At 41.3% G+C, this 19,254-nt stretch overlaps 1 protein-coding gene across 1 annotated transcript; it reads left to right on the top strand.

The window, feature by feature from the left end:
- Positions 1–5,913: 5,913 nt before the first annotated feature.
- XKRX (XK related X-linked) lies at positions 5,914–18,130 on the top strand. The gene is made up of 3 exons (XM_019716630.3): positions 5,914–7,411; positions 10,794–11,062; positions 16,494–18,130. Exons 1-3 carry the CDS (start codon positions 7,077–7,079, stop codon positions 17,237–17,239), a joined length of 1,350 nt encoding a protein of 449 aa, XP_019572189.1. The 5' UTR covers positions 5,914–7,076; the 3' UTR covers positions 17,240–18,130.
- Positions 18,131–19,254: the final 1,124 nt, after the last annotated feature.

Genomic DNA, 19,254 nt, shown 5'->3' with positions numbered 1-19,254 from the left:
TCCTCCTCCCCAAATGATTCTTCTGTGAATGTAACTATGAGAACTGCCTAAGGAATGGTAAATTGGGGAATTGGTCATGGCCCTTTGAATTTGGGATGGCCTATCAGGTTAGTGACAAGAGCTGACTAGCAATTCCAGATAGCATACAGTTATTTTATTTGAGATTTCATAAAGACTGGGTTAGGTGCCCCCTACATGTTCCCACAGACTCTGTGTCATGCTGTGTCATAACTGAATGTTTTTGTCCCTTCTCCATATAATCCAGAGGGTTCTTAGTTGTGAACAAACTTAAGCAGAAAACATTTGTCTTGAAAGCATATGGAATAGCTCACAGAATCACAGCTTGGACTGGAGAACCAGACTTAGGGCTACACAGCCAACATCACAGCTGCCATAATTACTACCACTGCCACTGCTCACACCATTACTGTGTTAGCACAGGTCCTCGGAGGAGCGGATACCAAGCTGGTATTAGACACAGAAGAGATTTATTGGGGAGAATGCCTGTGAGAGAAAATAGGGAGGGAGCTGGAGGAAGCTGGGAGAACTGTCAGACTTCAATGTAAATCTGACCTTATGGATGGGAGAAGGAAAGAAGGTTGGCTATGAAGTCAAAGACTGAAGTCCAGTGCTGATAAAGTTTGGCCAGGCTGAAGGGGAGTCCCGTTGCCAAAGTTATAGGTCACACAGTCCTATGTCTCCCAGAAATGGACCTAACTTCATATCCCAGCTGTGCTCAGTTACTGGCTGGGAGCAATGTGGCCTCGGAGCAAAGCAGCAAATATTGGGGTGAATTGAGAGCACAGCAGCTGGGGCAAAGGTCAATTACACTCTCCACATTGGAAGAACTGAGAGGTACATTTTCATGACTGTCTCAATTGGAGAAGATTGTCTACTTCTTTGGGTCACTGTCTCCCAATTCAGAGGATGAATCCTTTGATTGAGTAAGGCTAAATCACATACCTGTGCTCTGACTGTAAGAGGGACCATCTTCCTACCATGTTTCCCCAAAAATAAGACTTCACCAGAAAATAAGCCCTAGCATGATTTTTCAGGATGACATCCCCTGAGCATAAGCTCTAATGCGTCTTTTGGAGCAAAACTAATACAAGACCCCATCTTATTTTTGGGGGAAACATGGTACCAAGATTCCTATGTCCTCTCCCCCAAATAAAGGGGTTCAAATGCTGGACAGCAACACTCTCAAAAAGGATAAATATCTACTACTTGAGAGCAGAGATCTTTGTCTTGCTCATTGTTACTACAAATATTTACAAATAAATGTTTATTGAAATAATTGAATGAATGTGGCCAGCTGGTTTTCAAATGAACACACACACACACACACACACACACACACACACACACACAACCAATTTAGCCATCAGGGAAATGCAAATCCAAAACCACTAGGAAGACTATAATGAAAAAGATGACAAGTGTTGTTGAGGATATGGAAAAACACTGCTGATGGAAATGTAAAATGGTGCAGCCACTTTGGAAAAGTCTGGCAGTCCCTCAAAATTTTACATGTAGTTACCATATGATCCAGAGCATTTTACTTGTAGCAATGTACCCAAGTGAGCTCAAAACATACGTTTATGCAAAAATGTGTACATAAATATTCCTAGCTGCATTATTCATAAGAGCCAAAAAGTAGAAACAACCCTGTGATGCTTAATTTTATATGACAACTTGACTAGGCTGTAATGCCCAGTTGTTTGGTCAAATACCAGTCTAGATGTGTTGTGAAGGTATGTTTTAGATGTGATTAACATTTAAATTAGTAGATGCTGGGTAAAACAAATTACCCTCCATAATGTGGATGGGCCTCATCCAATCAGTTGAAGGCCTGAGGCGCAAAGACTGAAGTCTCCTGAAGAAAAAGGAATTCTGCCTCCAGACTGCAATGTAGAAATTCTACTTGAGGCTCCGGCCTTTGTACTCAAGACTGCAACATCAAGTCTTTCCTGAATTTACAGCCTGCTTGCCTGTACTGCAAACCAGTCTCTGTAATTGTATGAGCCAATTTCGTAACATATCTTCCTCCTCTCCCCTCACCATTCTGTTTCTCTGGAGAATCCTGACTAATACAAACCTTTAAGTCCATCCACAAATAAATGGATAAACAATATGTTGTATCTCTATATAATGGAATATTATTCACCATAAAAAGAAGTGAAGTACTGACACATGCTACAACATGGATGAACTTGGGTAACATTATGTTCAGTGAAAGAAGCCAGACACACAAAAGGCCATATATTGTAAGATTCCATTTATATGAAATGTCCAGAATAGACAAATCCATAGAGATGGAAAGTAGATTAGTTATTTTTCCAGGTCTTGGGGGAGGAGGGAATAGGGAGTGAAGGCTTAATGGTTATTGGGTTTCTTTCTGGGGTGATGAAAATATTCTGGAACTAGATAGTGGTAATGGCTGTACAACTTTTTACTAAAACAAGTGAATTGTACCCTTTAAATGGGAGAATTGTATGGTATGTAAATTATATCTCAATACAGCCATTATTTAAAGAATAAATTATATCCATTACAACCCCCCCCCATCCCTTCCCTCCACCAGGCAAGGTAAGTAGAGCTTGCCAACTGCCTGGCAACATCCATTCTCCCCAAATTCCATGCTGCATTTTGTGATAGTACTTCTTCCCCTTCGATGCTAATTGAGGTGATCATTTTAACCCGATTTTTAAAAAGAAAAATGCTAGGGGTGAGAGCTGCAGGGAACTCACTTGTTTTGACTCCAGGCCCAGATGCCACCTAGGGAGGATACTGATGAGGGAGTGGCTTGAAACAGGATGGGCAAGAGTCTGTCGAAAAGAGAAGGCACAGGGGTGGCCAGTTAGCTCAGTTGTTTGGAGCGTGGTGCTGATGGCACCAAGGTTGCCAGTTTGATTCCTGCATGGGCCACTGTGAGCTGCACCCTCCTTAAAATAAACAAACAAACAAAAACGACTATGGTATATAATTTTTTTAAAAAGGGAGAGAGAAGGCACAGAGGTTATGTGACTGATTTTGCATCAGGTATCTTGAAGGATGCTAACAGTACAAACCGAGCATTCTATAGAAGGAAGCCATTTTTCCATCCTAGCTACTGATTTTCCAGGCCTTGCCCAGCCCCTCCCACCACCTAGAGTCCTGTGACTGGATCATCATCACCATCACCATTTATTTGTCAATCACCTCTTCCCATGTGGATGCCAGCTATGTCTTACAAGTCAGCTCTGGCTACAATGGCCTTGAAAGCTCAAACCTATACCTGAGCCTTACGTGGTTCAGAGAGGTTCTGAATGCTGATAAAGACGCCGAGAGCTTTTAGACCTATTTTCTGTTCCTGCTGAGTTGGGGGTTGGAGGTAGGGGTCGGTGAGGAATCAATCTTGGATCACCCTTTCCTGCAGAACTTTGGTTCTTCAAGAGGAAGAAATTTCCCTGAACACTACCTAGCATCCAGGGGTTAGCTAGGGGTATCACCATAGATAACCAGTCCTTGGGATATCAGTGCTCTTAATGGGGAAGGGGTTCCCAGGGCCTCAGCAGTCTCCTGACTGTCAACATTTCCAATGTCTCTAGTCCTAAAAAGAGTAAAGGGCTGGAGTCTGGAGATTGCCTGAAAGAGGAAAGAGAGTTGGACAGAAGCAGGGCAAATTCTCAGTTTCTCCCAGCAGGGCAAAAGGAACAGGGAAATAAGAGACCAGAGGATTCAGTGACCTAAAGCGCCAGAGAGTCCTGGGGCTGAAAATAGAGAAGCTGGTGGGTGAGGGGGATCAGATGGCAGGAAATTTACAGGTCTATACCAGCCATGGGGGAATTCAGAAAAAGTGTAACAGCAGCAGCTCTGCCTTCAAGGAGCGTATGGTAATTTAGTCGTGGAGTAAAAATTAATACACTTGAAATAATTTGTAATTTGGTGCTGAACTGTGGTCTTGACAAACATGTGCTGTAAGAATTCTGAGAAGGGACAGATCATGTGCCTGGCATCCTCTGTGAGCTGAATGGCTAACAAAGGCAGTGGGTGTCCCAAGGGACTTTATGCCCTGGCTACAGAAGGTACAGCTTTTAGAGATGAGTGTGCCTGAGTCTTGCATGGTTTCCTGGAGGAAGTATGGGGTAAGAAGCTTCATCACCATCACCATTTGTCAATCACCATTGCCATCAACAAGAACCACAATAAAGAGTAATTGAGCAACACTCCCTGTGTCTACACTTCTGTTGGGGAGGCAGGACAAACACAAATTGTTCAAGGACTAGTACAAGAGAGCATGTGCCAGTAGCACAAAGACAAAGGGAAAAGTGAGGGTTAGGGAGGTAAGAGAAGGCTTCCTGGAGGAGGTAGTACAGGCATACCTCACAGGTATTGTGGATCGATTCCAGACCATCCCAATAAAGGGAATTGTAATCTTTTTACTGCTGGAGGTTCTTGCCTTCAATTTGTAAAAATTGCAGCATCTGTGAAGCACAATAAAGTGACACGCAATAAAATGAGGTGCACTTGTACTTGAGCTGACCCTTGAAAGAAGGTCAGGGTTTGGACTAGAGAGAAAAGAGTGAAGGGGGTTGTAAATGGCCTCAACAAGGCACAGAGGTGGGAGTGAGCAAGGCAAGTATAATTAAGTGAGAAAACCTGCTGGACTGGAGCACAGGGTGTGTGGTAGAGTGACGTCGGCAATAAAGTTGGAGAGGGAAATACTAGTGATTATAGAGAGTCTTGAATGGCAGACAGGAGTTGTTTTGGACCAAAGTAGGAAGGCCTTGTAGATTTGTGTATTGGGGGAGTGATGAAGGCACAGGAAAGAAGGAGGAAAGACTAAAAGAAAAGCATTGGCATTCTATATTCTTCCTAGCTTCAGTCTCCAGTGTTAGGGTGACCAACTCATCCTGAGCAACCTAAGATGAGTTTGTCACCTTACTTGAGATCAATCTTGAGAATAGGTTCCTAAGAAGCCCCCAAGAAGTTCCGCACCATATACTGTTGGTGGAGACCCTTATGCCAGTTGGAAAGCCCTGAGCAATCAACACTGTGTGAGATGTTCTCAAACAGTGTGGACCCGCCTTGTGAAATGGAAAGTAGGAAGGGTCAGCCTGTTAGCCCAGCTGGTAGCACAGGTGCAGACCAAGATGGGACCACTACTTCAAAAGCAACAAACTTTAGAAGTTGATCTGTCTCTGAATCAGCCCTGAGCAAAGGAGGCAGCAATCTCAGGGATCTTAAACACCAACACAAGACTAAGTCTTTCTCAAGGCCATCATTTTGGTGGCTACTACTCGGCCAATCCTCACACAGATTTCTTTTTACTAACTTCCTGCAGCAAAAGGAGACTGGCACAGGCTCTGCTACATTTATATTACTACCAGGAGGCAGATGCTTTCTTTTTCTCTGAGGTTTAGAATTATGCAAATGAAGGCATGCAAACAAAAGCTCAGTGAAGTGGGGGAGTATTGCTCTTAAGAATTCAGGCAATTTTCAGAGTTCTTTAAGACATCCCTCTCAGTTTTTACTAACAGCTCTCTTGGCTCCTCTCCAGTCTATTTAGAATTTGGCACCTCTTCAGAACCTCCCAGCCAAAGACCTCAAAGTTCATTTTAAAGTTCCTATAGGCTCCTCATTTTGCAAGTGAAGAAATTAAGGCATATAATATCAGCTTTCAGTGTCTGTGGGCTGACCTTGAGTCTTGACACCCTCCTATCCTTCTTTATCTTCCCTCTGCTGCATACAGTTTTGTCTGGAAAGGAAACTCTGTGGCCCAATTGCCTCCCAGGTCTTCCACCCCACCCCACCACGATATTATCTGCAGGGCAATAGGACCTAGGGAAGTTCAACCGTGAGGCCCAGGGAGACACACCTGCCTAACCGCGTGGGTTGAGCAAGTGTGGGAATGAGCTAGTTAGGGAGGGCGGGGTAGAAGCAGGCATCTGCTGTTTTGGGGGAAGAGGAAAGCTGTGGCTCCCTCCAGGGTTGGAAGTCAAGGTGAGAAGTGCTTCTGAAGATTGGCGCAAGCCCCTTTGTGTCTCGCCGCTCCACACCGAGCATCCCGCCCTGGAACTCGAAGGCTGCTTTTTGGCCCCAGCTATCCCTCCCATTTCGCAGCCCCCAGCCCCCGTGCGCCCATTGGTGCCTTAGTTCCTGAAACATCCGTCCTCTCACAGCTGAAATGCGGGCAAGGCAGGACCCCGGCAGCAGAAGGCACCCAAGTTTGGCGACACATGCCCAGCTGGGTTGGCGCCTCGCACGTCGTGCTTCTCGGTAGGAAAGTCTCTCCGTGGGAAAAAAGCCCCTCCAGCTTTCTCTTAACCCTGTAGCACGCACTCTGCTTCTCTCCCCAGAGACTGCACTCGGAGACAGCGCTGTGGCTTTGCTCCTGCCTCGGGCACGGCTGCCTTGGGGGCGGAGCTTGGATTCTGAGAAGCCATCCCCAAAACACTCGACTCAGCCCGGGTTCGGAGGAAGCGTCGGGCGAGCCCGCGAGCGGGCGACTTAATAGCCACAGCCCAGCACTAGCTACGGTACCTAGGCACTGAACTGAATCCACGAAGGGACGCTCAGGCTGCGCCCCCTCTTCTGCCCTGGTTCAGTTATCGGCTGATTTGAGAGGGCACACTGGTCAGGACTCCTCGACAGGAGCCGTTGAGTGCGGGTGTCCCGACAGAGTGGCTACGCCCCCCGCCCCGGCCTGGGGGGCCGCGAAAGGAGGAGCTGCCACGAAAACAACTGTCACCATGGCCCTTCAAGCGCCTGGAACTGGACTCTGGACTGGGTGCAAAACTGCTTGCTTTAGCCTCGTCCAAGTTGCACAGCATGTATATTGACGATTGTAATCCTGGGTCAATCAGGAGTCACGTTCAAAGTGGTACTCCTGGGCTCTCCATCCCAGACTCCAACAAGTCTAATTTGAGACCAGAAGAGACGGTCTCCTGCTCTGACTAGTAGATCTCCTAACTGGAATTAGACTTGACAGCTCTCCTCGCCAATACTTGGACTGCAGTGGCTACAAGGTTCTCTTGGGGTTTGGGGGTGGGAAGTGCTCTGAAGACCAGACCACAACACTCAGAACTTCGACGATGGACCGAGTGTATGAAATTCCTGAGGAGCCAAACGTGGATCTGATTTCATCCCTGGAGGAAGATGTCATCCGTGGGGTCAACCCCCGATTTACCTTTCCATTTGGCATCCTTTTCTCCACCTTTTTGTACTGTGGGGAGGCTGCATCTGCCTTGTACATGGTTAGAATCTATCTAAAGAATAGTGAAACCTACTGGATGACATACACCTTTTCGTTCTTTATGTTTTCATCTATTATGGTCCAGTTGACACTCATTTTTGTCCACAGAGATCTGGCCAAAGACAAGCCACTATCATTGTTTATGCATCTAATCCTCTTGGGACCTGTTATCAGGTGAGCAACTTTTTAATCTCTTCCTTTCTCCCCTACCACCCCACACTTATGCAGAGAAAAATGAAGCCAATCAGTCTTGTGACTGATACTGTGCCTCTAATTAATTCTCCCATATCCTCCCACTCTTGGCTTCTCTGACTACTGTCCAAAAAAATCTTATCTGCAAACCTTAAATACCACCGCAGTGAACACAGGACGTATACCTGTGTTCCAAAACTATGTGTGGTACCATTGATAAGATTTCATAGAGGAGACAATGTTTGCTATCTGGTTTTGGGTTGTGAAAATTGGTATGGGACCAACTGATGTGGTCACCTTGTGCACACTGGTCATAGCTTAAGAGTGTGTTATTTTGACTGCCTTTTAGACACTCCATAGATGGATGAAATTTCCTTCCCCCCTTCCATCCCATCTCACACTCAGGTTCTTTACCCTGAACTACTTGGGCTGGTGCTGCTGCTGCCATTTTAAAATTTTCCAGAGTTATTTGACATCTGGAAAATACTTTAAGCCATCTGTGGTCATCTAGTACCTCAACCCATTGTAGTTCATTTTTCTCTGTCAGTTCATCTGTCTACTGTTTATCTCTTTGTATCTTTCTGCAATGAAGGTACATGGTTAGAAGGGGGCAAAGGAAGATAGTTCTTTTGTCCATCTGGATGCTGTAGCACAATGTAATAGTATCAAGTCTTTCCACTCAGATTGCCTTGAAGGGACAAGAATGTGCCTTATCCCAGGGAGGCAGGCATCTGTGTCAGCAGTCTCATCTGGACACTATGGGATTTTCCAGGTAGAGAGACATTGCAAAACTTATGAGGTCAGGAGAAAGGAATGGACCAAGTTTGTCTTGACTGCAAGAGCGGCAGAAATCTGCAGTCAGCTGAGGAATATGGTTCAGAATGTTGATGTTGTAATTGCGATGGGAAGATATTTCATCCTTATAGAAATAAACACAGTCTAAAACTGATAAAGAATGGAACTCTCTGTTTAAAATTTTTAAAAATAAATATGTGTTTAAACAGGGAGGAATTGATTATGCTCCATCAGAGAAAAATATGGGCTATCAACTGGAACAGTGGCCTACAATTTAGGAGATCTAGAATCTAGTCCTCCCTCTGTCATCGACTAGTTGCATGGCCTTGATGAAATCTCTGAAGATGCCTTGGATCGCAGTTCCTCCATCTATAATATAAATGGGTTGGTTAGGCTGGATCATAGATCTCAAATGCTTACAGAGACCAGGCATATATCATAAATGATTGAAGTGGGCGAAGTATGAGAAAAACAGTAGCTTTATATGTGACGATAAATGAAAATGGAGTCTCAGTGTTAGAGAAATGATGGAGAGCAGTGAGAACTGGCAATCTGGAGTCCACGTGATCTGCCTAGAGGAGGCAGCCACTCTATAGCCCCTGCCCATTATTTCCTTGTTGGAATTCAGACCCAGTATCGCCAGATCACCCAACTTTTCAGGAGAAGCTTCCAAGACAGGATTTTATAAGAAATATAATGATTTAAAATTTTGGCAACTGACTAATGAAATAAAAACATGGTATGGGCCAAACAAACTGCAGTTGTTGGTCAGCTGTGATTCAGCTGGCCCATGTACAACCTTTGGACTAGGTAATCTAAAAAGGTCCTTTCAGTTCTGAATCTTTGAAGTTAAGCTGTAAAAGGAAGACCTCATTATGAACTTGGAACCAAGAAATTTAGAGATGTTACTAGAGGAGCATAGAAACCATTTCTCTCTCCCTTTTCAAATGCAATTTATTGAGTTAACAGATTCAAACACTCTCAAGATGCAAATTTCAGCAAGTAATGACCCAGCCCCCAGTTTTTACTTCCCTTTTTGCTTTGTAGCCTCCCAAGTCATCTTTGATTTGGACCCTCCATGTGGTGTGTTGAGTACTATATTTCATTTTAGTCATTTAGCTTCCACTAGAAACTATTGGAAACCATTTATAATCTTAGTCAGCTAGCCCCACAGCAGGGAAAAAATAATTAAAAGCTGATAAATTATATCCTTGATATTCTTATTTTCAAGGCAAATTACTTTTTAGCTAGGTAGGAACTTGATCAGTGCTATTAGGCACATGAAGGTGTTTAGAGGGCCTGGCTCCCTTACATGAAATGCAAAGATACTTCTGGAAATGAAAATGTACTCTAATTTATGAACCTTATAAACAAGGCTAACATCCTTACTTAAACCAGTAAATAGCCTTAAGAATAGAAAGATAATCAACGTTTCATGCCACCGCCTCCTCCAATATTTTATTCAGCAATAACATTAATGGGCTTGGGTTAAAATCTAAAATCTTTTGTTAGAAATGCACTATACATTTTCCCTGAGTAGGAAGGGAATGTCACTTTTTCCTTCTCTGTTGTCTCCTTCCATCTTTTTCTCTTCTGGTTTTCGAGTTTGTCCCTAGAAAGTGGATGTTTCAAACTACACACTTCATAAGAAATAGTCCACAATTTCCATTCATTTCAGGGTGAACGGAGGAATTGGTAGCTCAGGTGTTCCAAAACAAGATGTTCTAGTTACTTGTATTCATCACATCAGAACTGTTAAACAGTTCTGATTTATATGAAGGAAATGGAATGGGTACAGCTACAGCAGGAAATGTGGTCTTACCACGATTTCAAGGATGGTAGACTCTTATCAGGATGTTTTCCTCTTTGTAAATAAAGAAATGGTGTTTAAAAGGCTGTTGTCCACAAACAGGTCAGGAGGCCTCTAAAGCAACCTTTAGAGAGAACTTTTGAAGTCCTCTAGGTACATAGTGCATTCGATTCTGAATTGTCAAGTCTTTTAAGTACCTTTGTTGCTAAATGGCTTTTCCTTGTATGTGAGAGGTGTTGTTGTTTTTTTCCCCTCCAAGACATTTTGGCTGAGATAGTCATAGTTGTAGGCTTTTTTTCTTGGAAAAGCAGAACTCAGGAGCCCTGATTATGGGGCCGAGTGCTTTGAGTTAGGAATATTTTACCTCAGGAACTTAAGGTGTTATGAAATCCAGGGCTTTTTGGAACCTTCATTATTCTCTTTCAGCACATTATTTACTTCATATCTTTGTGGTCAATGCACTTTTCTACCACAGGCCTATTCTTAAGGAGACAAAGCAATTCCTTAAGTCCTCAAAGAAACACTTCTGAAATGGTGTTCTTAGGTTGGTCCATGACCAACAGGGGAAAAATAAAAGATTTAGACTCAAGTAACTTTTAGAAGGCATGACCAACTGTTTGACTCATGAAAAACGAGTAGAACAGGAGAGAAGGAATGGCAAAAAGTAGCATCACCTCCCCAAATTATTTCCCCCCTCACTACAACCTCCCTTCACAGGACAGCTTTTAGTTAAGTTCCCATGATGCTTTACTTCTGCAGATGTTTGGAGGCCATGATTAAGTACCTCACACTGTGGAAGAAAGAAGGGCAGGAGGAGCCCTATGTCAGCCTCACCCGAAAGAAGATGCTAATAAATGGCGAGGAGGTGCTGATAGAATGGGAGGTGGGCCACTCCATCCGGACCCTGGCTATGCACCGCAATGCCTACAAACGTATGTCACAGATCCAAGCCTTCTTGGGCTCAGTGCCCCAGCTGACCTATCAGCTCTATGTGACCCTGATCTCTGCAGAAGTGCCCCAGGGTAGAGGTGAGTGGGGTCAGGATTGGGGAGGGCTCCATTTAAATCAAGGGTTTTAGATTTCTAGACCTGAGTGGTCCAATACACTGGCCAGCAGCTTCATGTGGCTATTTAAGTTAAAAAGAAAAATGAAATTAAAAATTTGCTTCCTCAATCATACTAACTACATTTCAAGTATCAATAGCTATGTGTGACTAGTGGTCACTTATTGAACAGTACAGGTATTACAGAACATTTTCATCATTGCAGAAAATTCTACTGGACAACACTGGTAGATAGTCAAAGAATTTGGGGATCTGACCTCAGGCCTGTCAGATTTCTTAAATTGGGGTAAGCTATTTAAACTAAAGATGCCACAGATAAACTCTCTCTGGGCCCAAAAGAAGCTAGTAATACCAGCAGTCAGTAGGACATATTCCCCAGCCCAAATTGTTTAAATTATTCTGAGAGGGTTTTTGTTTGTTTGTTTGTTTGTTTTATGGATGACTATCTTTAAATAAGAGGTTCCCAAATATTATCGATCATGAGGAAACATATTACTGGGTGAAAGCTGCTTTTAAAATCACATTTCCTGCTCAGACCTGATGGGGGAAGCCAGGAATCTGTTTGAATGTACCCAGTTGATTCTGGTCAGCCACATTTTGGAACAGTGATTTTAATCACTTCTCCCAGTGGGGTGAAAGAGAATGGGTGTGGGACGAATACTGATGAGAGTCATGCCTGGTCCCAGTTTTGATCTTCTCTGTGATCTTTGGGGGAAGTTACCAGATTGGTCTCTGTCTTAATTTGTCACCTTGTTTTTTGTTTTATTTTTGTCGATTTTATGGAACACATTGACTAGGAAGCATAACTTGCCCCCAATCCTAAGAAAATCCATAAAACTTAAATTCTTTAAGAGCTTTTGTAAAATAAGTAAATAAATAGGGATGTTTGATGTTAGTGACCTCTGTGAAGGTGCAGTGCTGATTAGTTAGGCATCTTCATTTCCCACTTGTAAAAGAGGGATCCTGAGATGAGTAAGAATTCTAGCAGAGGACGAAATGTGAGTCAGTGTTTTCAAAGTTGAGATAAAATACTATTAATAAGTTTTAACAACCTAAGATTAGCTTCATCTGCTTGGGCTGGAGCTGGTACAGCTGTGGGTACAGCTTTGTACCATTTTCTTATTATTAGGCACTTACCCTGCTTGGCAAACACCCATGTCTCAAATGTGAAGGGGAAATTTGCCCTCTTTTCTGCTTTTCTCCACTAAGAATTGTTCATGAAGTTCTATTGTTCTTAAAGCTTTTTACATACCTAGAATGGACAATAGTGTGAGGAGAAAAATCTCTGGAAATGATGCTTTTCCTCCTGAGAATTTTGAGGGTCATCAAATCATCTAATTAAAATATGTATACATTATAAAGGTAATACATGAACAAACCAACAGACCTACACATAATTGTATATGCACAGAAAATTTCTGGAAAGATATGCAGGAAACAGTTTACCTCTGGGGAGTGGAAATGAGTCATCCAAATTTTCCTTTTTATTTTATACCCTTCGCTGTATGGTTTGAAATTTTTATCATGATCACATTTTACTTTTGCTGCTTATATTTTAATTATAAAAATCATATACGGCTGTAAAGATTCAAAACCATATAGAAATAAATATATATATAATATATAATATATATATTATATATATAATATATTATATGTATGTGAAATGTAGTCTCCTCAAAGGTGATCTCTGTTAATCACTTAGTATATATCCTTTCAGACTTCTTTTTACTATGTAAATATAAACATACATACAACATATATATATATATATATATATATATATATATATATATATATATATTTGTCAAAAAAGGACTGTATTAAACATTCTGTTCAGTAACATGTCTTTTTCAAAAGTATACCAATATATCTTTCTTCAACAGTTATTTATACATACATATATAGTAATAATTATAAATATATAATATATATTTCCCTTATATGAGTTGGATCATTCTTTCTTATTTTCCTAAACTTCTATTGGTAGGATTAAAGTTTGTGTCTAATTTTCCACACAAAAAGTTTTTTCTAATTACAAACTATGCTTCAGTGAACATCTGTGTACTGGACTGAGATTTTGTAGGATAAATTCTGAGCAGTAGAATTGCTGGATTAAAGAATATGCATGTTTAGAATTTTATCAGTTCTGCCAAATAGCCCACCCTAAAGGTTATATGAATTTCTATTCTCACCAACAGCTTATGAATATGCCTGTTTCTTCATATCTTAAACTAAATATCATTTAGTTGTATAATTATAAAATAAATGATTTTTTAAAATAATTTGCTTTCTTTATTATGAAGCAAGCTGAGTATCTTTTCATGTTTGGTCATTGTGTTCTCTAAATTGCTCTCAATTTTTTCAGTGGGTTATCTTTCTATTAATTTATAGAATACGTAATTAATTTTACTTATTCTCGCTATTAACCCTTTCTCTGCTGTGGATAAGTATGTATGTACACATTTATATAATATTTTGTGTTTGTGTACATACACACATATTTTAAATGTGCATATACATGTCATACATGTAACATGTGCAGAACACATGTGCAGCACACGATGTATAGATGCATAGTATACTTCTGGCATTCTGAAGTATTACATTTTTATGTATTCAAATACTTAATTGATATTCGGTCTTGTGCCTTTTTTTTTTTTTCACAAAGGCCTTTCACAATACATATCTGATAGAGTAATTTAGCCTGATCTTCCAAATTGATGAATTTTCACAATTTGTCAATCCCCCCACCAAAAAACAAAACAAAGCAAGCAATAACAACAAAAGAAATAGCATTTCATTGAGACTGTGATTGGGATCACATTAAATTATTTAGGCTATTTTGGAGGGAATTTACATCTTCATAGGATCAATCAATTTCATATTAGAAGAAGATAATACATCACTCCATTTCATTAAATGTTTTTAAAACACTTTATTGAGGCATGATTAACAAACAAAAACCTCTCCCTATTTAATGTATACAACTTGATGAATTTGGAGATTAGTATACTTCCATGAAACCTCACCACAATCTATGTCATAAGTGTGTAAGACCTATAGCAAGAAAACTTGCTATATGTGTAAAGGACTTACACATTTTTGTAAGGCTTATTTCTAGGTGTTCTATCAGTTTTAAAATCACCTGATTTCCAAACTGTCAGGGTAGTTTCTAAGTAAATTAAATGCACCTACTACACTTTTGGAAGTATGGGATGATGGTGAGAATGGTGAGGATGGTGAGGATGGTGAGGATGGTGAGGATGGTGAGGATGATAGGAGCTAGCAGATAGTACTATGTTCCAGGCATTTTTCTAAGCCCTTTACATGTAGTTATTTCATTTAATCCTCACAACAATCCTATGAGATAATTATTGCTATTATCGCATTTTACACATGAGGAAGCAAAAGCACTAAGAGGCTAAGCAAATTCCCCAAGGCTCCATAAATAATACTAGGTGGCAAAGACTGGTTTGGAATCCAGGATATTTGCATTTAGAGCCTGCATTTCTATCTATATTACTATGCAAAGGATGTAAAGGAAGCTTTCTTCAAGGTCTTGTTTTCAATTCTTCAGTGATTTCTCCTATTAAAAACTTTCTGATAATACCGTCTCTTTTAAGGTTTTGTAAACAACTTTTTGGTTTAGTTTTCCTCCTACCTTCTCCTTGCTACCCCTTTTTTAATCCCTTTTTCTCTTAGAGGCCATCTGGATCAGCACAGATGAGTGAATTCACTAGCAGCATTATGATCTCTGATGGCATGAGTCTACTTGTAGAGAGACAGATGGAAGGTGTTTTTACACTTATTGGAAGCATCAGGCTTTCCTCCTTTTCTTGCACTACTATCAGTGAATGGGTTCTAATTTAAGGGAAAGCATTACCACACTAGGATAAATGTACGTAAGCTCTGAAGTTCCCAACTCCAGGAGGAGCATCAATTCTTAAGGATGGGACTGAGAGTGGTTTATAAATCTAAGGGTATATCAGATCATTATGTTGCACACCTTAAACTAATACAATGTTATATGTCAATTATATCTCAATAAAACTGGAAAAATTAAAAAAAATACAGCTAAGAGTAGACACTTTAGGAGAATCTCCCATTCCAGTCTTTGAGATTTCAGCACTCTTAGCACTGAAAAAGATCTAGTAAACAAAGCTGTGCTTCCTTTTGGGTTTCCATGAGGAGACCTTCATCTTTCTTGCAGGTTAAATAGATACCTCCATAGCTCTAGATCTCTGGATGCAGTGTTTTTATGGCAACAGAAAGCTTCAGCAGTTGTTTTTTTTTCTTCAGGGGGTGATGAGTACCGCTCAGGCCTATCATTCTTCTTGAAAGCACTAGATTTTTCTTAGTGATCGGTATCCTTTGATATAAAGGAAGAAAAGGAAAGGGCCATGCTGTGATCTGTAGTTGGGACTTAGCATAGCAGGTTAGTGAGCATCCTGGCCCTTCAGGGCCCCTATTCTAATATATAGTGGTATGGATGTCATGGGCTAGGAAACGGAGTTTTCATACTTTTAAAGCACTCTGCTGGAAGTTTGGTGATTCCTAAAGCATTGGGGTGATAAATTGCCATTGCTGATGATTAAGACAAGCACCTCTAGAGTAGCTCAGTGAATTGGGGAAACTGAGGTACATAGATACTCAGTGATTTCCACAAGCTTCCACACAGCTGAACCAAGGGCTGCTAATAGTGGGTATTTTATGCTGCTTCGCTAAACTCAGAAGTATTCATTAATTCCACCAACATTTATTGAGCACTTACTGTATTCTAGGTAGTGTGTCAGACTCAGGATACAGCAGTAAACAAAGTAGACATGGTCCCTTCTGCCCTCATGTAATTTCCAGCATGCATTTTGACACATTCTAGAAATATGCACCAACAAGATTAGTTCCTTGACGAAGATATACATCAAGGAAGAGACTTGTAAAACCAAAGGGCTTCTCTGTGAGCCTCCTAAAACTGTGTTTTTTCTGATAAGAGTTCTTTCTGCATTCTTTATTGTTTGCTCAGAAGCCTGTTTCCTCAGGTAGATGCTGTGCTATCCCTTTATATGTGCTCTTCTTATGTTCATGACCTTTTAATGTTAGTTTTGAGACCCACTCTTTTTAAAAAGTCCATTGTGTATGATCATATGGTTATTGGAAAATTACAGTGTGTATTCATCATGGGAAATTTAGGAACTAGAGAAACGTAGAAAAAAGATTTTAAAAATAGACATAATCCCTATCATGAAAAAATATTTTTTAGTTTATCCTTTCCATTTTCTTTTTGTGCATGCTATTTGTTTACGTAGCTTCTCTCTGGATCTCTAGGTCAGAATACAAGGTTCACCAACATTGACTGATGGCCTATTTTTTGTTTCTTGTTTTTTTTCTTTTTACAGCTGTGCTAATGGTCTTTTCCCTGATATCTGTTACGTATGGGGCTACGCTCTGCAACATGTTGGCTATCCAGATTAAGTATGATGAGTACAAAATCCGCCTGGGGCTGCTGGAAGTCCTTTGCATCACCATTTGGAGGACACTAGAGATCACGTCCCGCCTCCTGATTCTGGTGCTCTTCTCAGCCACCTTGAAATTGAAGGCTGTGCCCTTCTTATTGCTCAACTTCCTGATCATCCTCTTTGAGCCTTGGGTTAAATTTTGGAGGAGTGGTGCCCAGATGCCCAATAACATTGAGAAAAATTTCAGCCGGGTAGGCACCCTGGTGGTGCTGATTTCCGTTACTGTCCTCTATGCAGGCATCAATTTCTCCTGCTGGTCAGCTTTGCAATTGAAGTTGGCAGACAGGGACCTTGTGGAAAAGGGTCAGAACTGGGGACATATGGGCCTGCACTATAGTGTGAGATTGGTAGAGAATGTGATCATGGTCTTAGTTTTTAAGTTCTTTGGAGTGAAAGTGTTACTGAATTACTGCCATTCCTTGATTGCCTTGCAGCTCATCATTGCTTACTTGATTTCCATTGGCTTCATGCTCCTTTTCTTCCAGTACTTGCATCCATTGCGTTCACTCTTCACCCACAATGTAGTGGACTACCTCCACTGTGTCTGCTGCCACCGGCACCCTCGGGGCAGGGTTGAGAACTTGGAGCCATCCTTTGATGCCGAAGCAAGACAAAGCATTGTCTGATTCTATATTCTGGGTATTCGGGGATGGGTTGGGGATGGCCAAGAGCAACTGTGAAATTGAAGGAGAAGATGAGGCTTATGGATGAGTACCCACCAGAACATTTTCTTGAGTTTTCTGGTAAGCCTATCAGAAGAAAGAGCAGCCCCCAAATAGGTTTGATTTCCTTTAGAATGACTGCTATATTTGGACAACATGGTAGCCACCATGTACCTAAAAGGGTCAGCAGTAACATTTGCACTCCTCCCTCCCACGTCAGCTGTCTGGCTACCCTACAGGATAATGCACCTTAATCTCTCTGTGACCTTCTAGCTCTGATCATTTGCTTGAAGCATTACTGAGCTTTCCCCAGGATGAGCAGATGGCCCAGAATCCCACCATCATGTATCCTGACTGATCAGAGGATGTGACCGCTTACTAGTTATGAGTATCCCCCAGAATATAGTCTGACTAACGTGGAACTTGTAGCAACAAGCCTGGCTGGGGTCTTTTAATTCCAATGAGAAACTGTTAATTAGAAAACCCCTACTATTAAAAGAGCTCCCCAAATGAGTTAGCTCTCCATTAGGATTTTACTAGTGATCATTCATCAAGGACCCCTCTTTTCAGTGGACCTTCGTAGGCACACTCTGAGGAGGGAGTGCAGAGTAGGATTCCTTCAGGGCATTTGCCAGAATGACTCTTTTTCTCAGGGACCTGCATGAGCCTCCAGCTTGTCCACTGGAGTGGCTGAGTAAAATCTCTCACTTCGTGCCTCATTATCAGGGATTCCCTCCAACCCAACTTTTCTGTGCTTTTGGCATTTTTCTGCTGGATATGGTCCTTAGAGAAGCTGAACTGTAATTAAAAATGTTTCTAATGTGTGGAAGAAATGAAGATTTCATTATGCCTTTTCCTGTTCTGAGTATTTTTTTTATTTGATTTTTTTTTTAAGGGAGAGAGAGAACATAATAATATCTGGGACATCACCTTCATGTTGTTTGGGCTTGGGATGGTGGCTAACACTCCAATGTAGAGTGAAGGCAGAGGAGGGAAACCAGATTATATTAAATCATACTTGATTCTGACACAGAGTTTTATTTTCTAATTGGGACAATATGCTTATCGTTCCCACACCCCCAGTGAATAAATGCAGGTCTCCCTTTTTCATGTATTTTGATGTTTACATCTCATATTAGTTGTGTATTTTGATGGGAATGTCAGCTGAATGCCCCTAAGGTAACCAAGGAATTGAGGTTACTATTAGGACTGAGAATCCCAGCATTTATCTATCTAATGCTTGCCCCTCACAGACCAGGAAAGTGAGAACTTACTAGTAGCATGTACCAGTGCCACAATTGTTGCACGGAATTGTGATCAGTCCGATGTAAGACTTCTCATCCCCATCCAATTTTACTCTTGGGATCATGCTAAGAATTTAGCCATTTCCCTCCTCTTGTCCAGTGTTAGGACATGTTGCGGGAGCTCCCCCCTCTAAGTAGCAGGGCTGTTAGCCAGAATTATCCTATTTCCTGGCATATCGAGTGTGGTTTTCTCATCTACAACCACTGTTTGGGGCTAAAAGGATTGGATACTACTTAGTTTCGGGGAGACTGAAGTGCCTTGCTTTGGAGCAGTGGAGATTTCCTGTTTCAACCCAACTCCCTCATTCCATCTCTCATGATGAAGAGACTTAGGTTTTCATAAAAAGCTCATACTGCTGTCTTCTAACTATGTTATTCAAGGTGAATTTGAAAGAAATAATCTACGAGACCTCCAGAAGAACATTGCCTCTTCGGAATTCAAGCAAGAATTTCTCCCCACTGGTTAATATGCCCTCCATTGAAAGCAGAAGCAGTGTATAACTATAATTTGGTCCATAAAAGCCATGTGAATCATCTACTTAAGGGGTGGGTGCTATGAAACATAAAGAGAGACATACACTGAGCCAGGCAGACCAATTAGAGCTAAAGTGGAGATATACAGGGCAGAAAAGTGTGTCTTGGTACTGTACCAGGCATATTTTTCTCATGTATCCT

Source organism: Rhinolophus sinicus, chromosome 18, assembly GCF_057876585.1.
Source record: "Rhinolophus sinicus isolate RSI-liver-muscle chromosome 18, RSI-T2T, whole genome shotgun sequence".
In the NCBI taxonomy this organism is placed as follows: domain Eukaryota; kingdom Metazoa; phylum Chordata; class Mammalia; order Chiroptera; family Rhinolophidae; genus Rhinolophus; species Rhinolophus sinicus.
The sequence above is the reverse complement of the archived record's forward strand: the minus strand, read 5'-3'. Positions and strand labels throughout refer to the sequence as shown.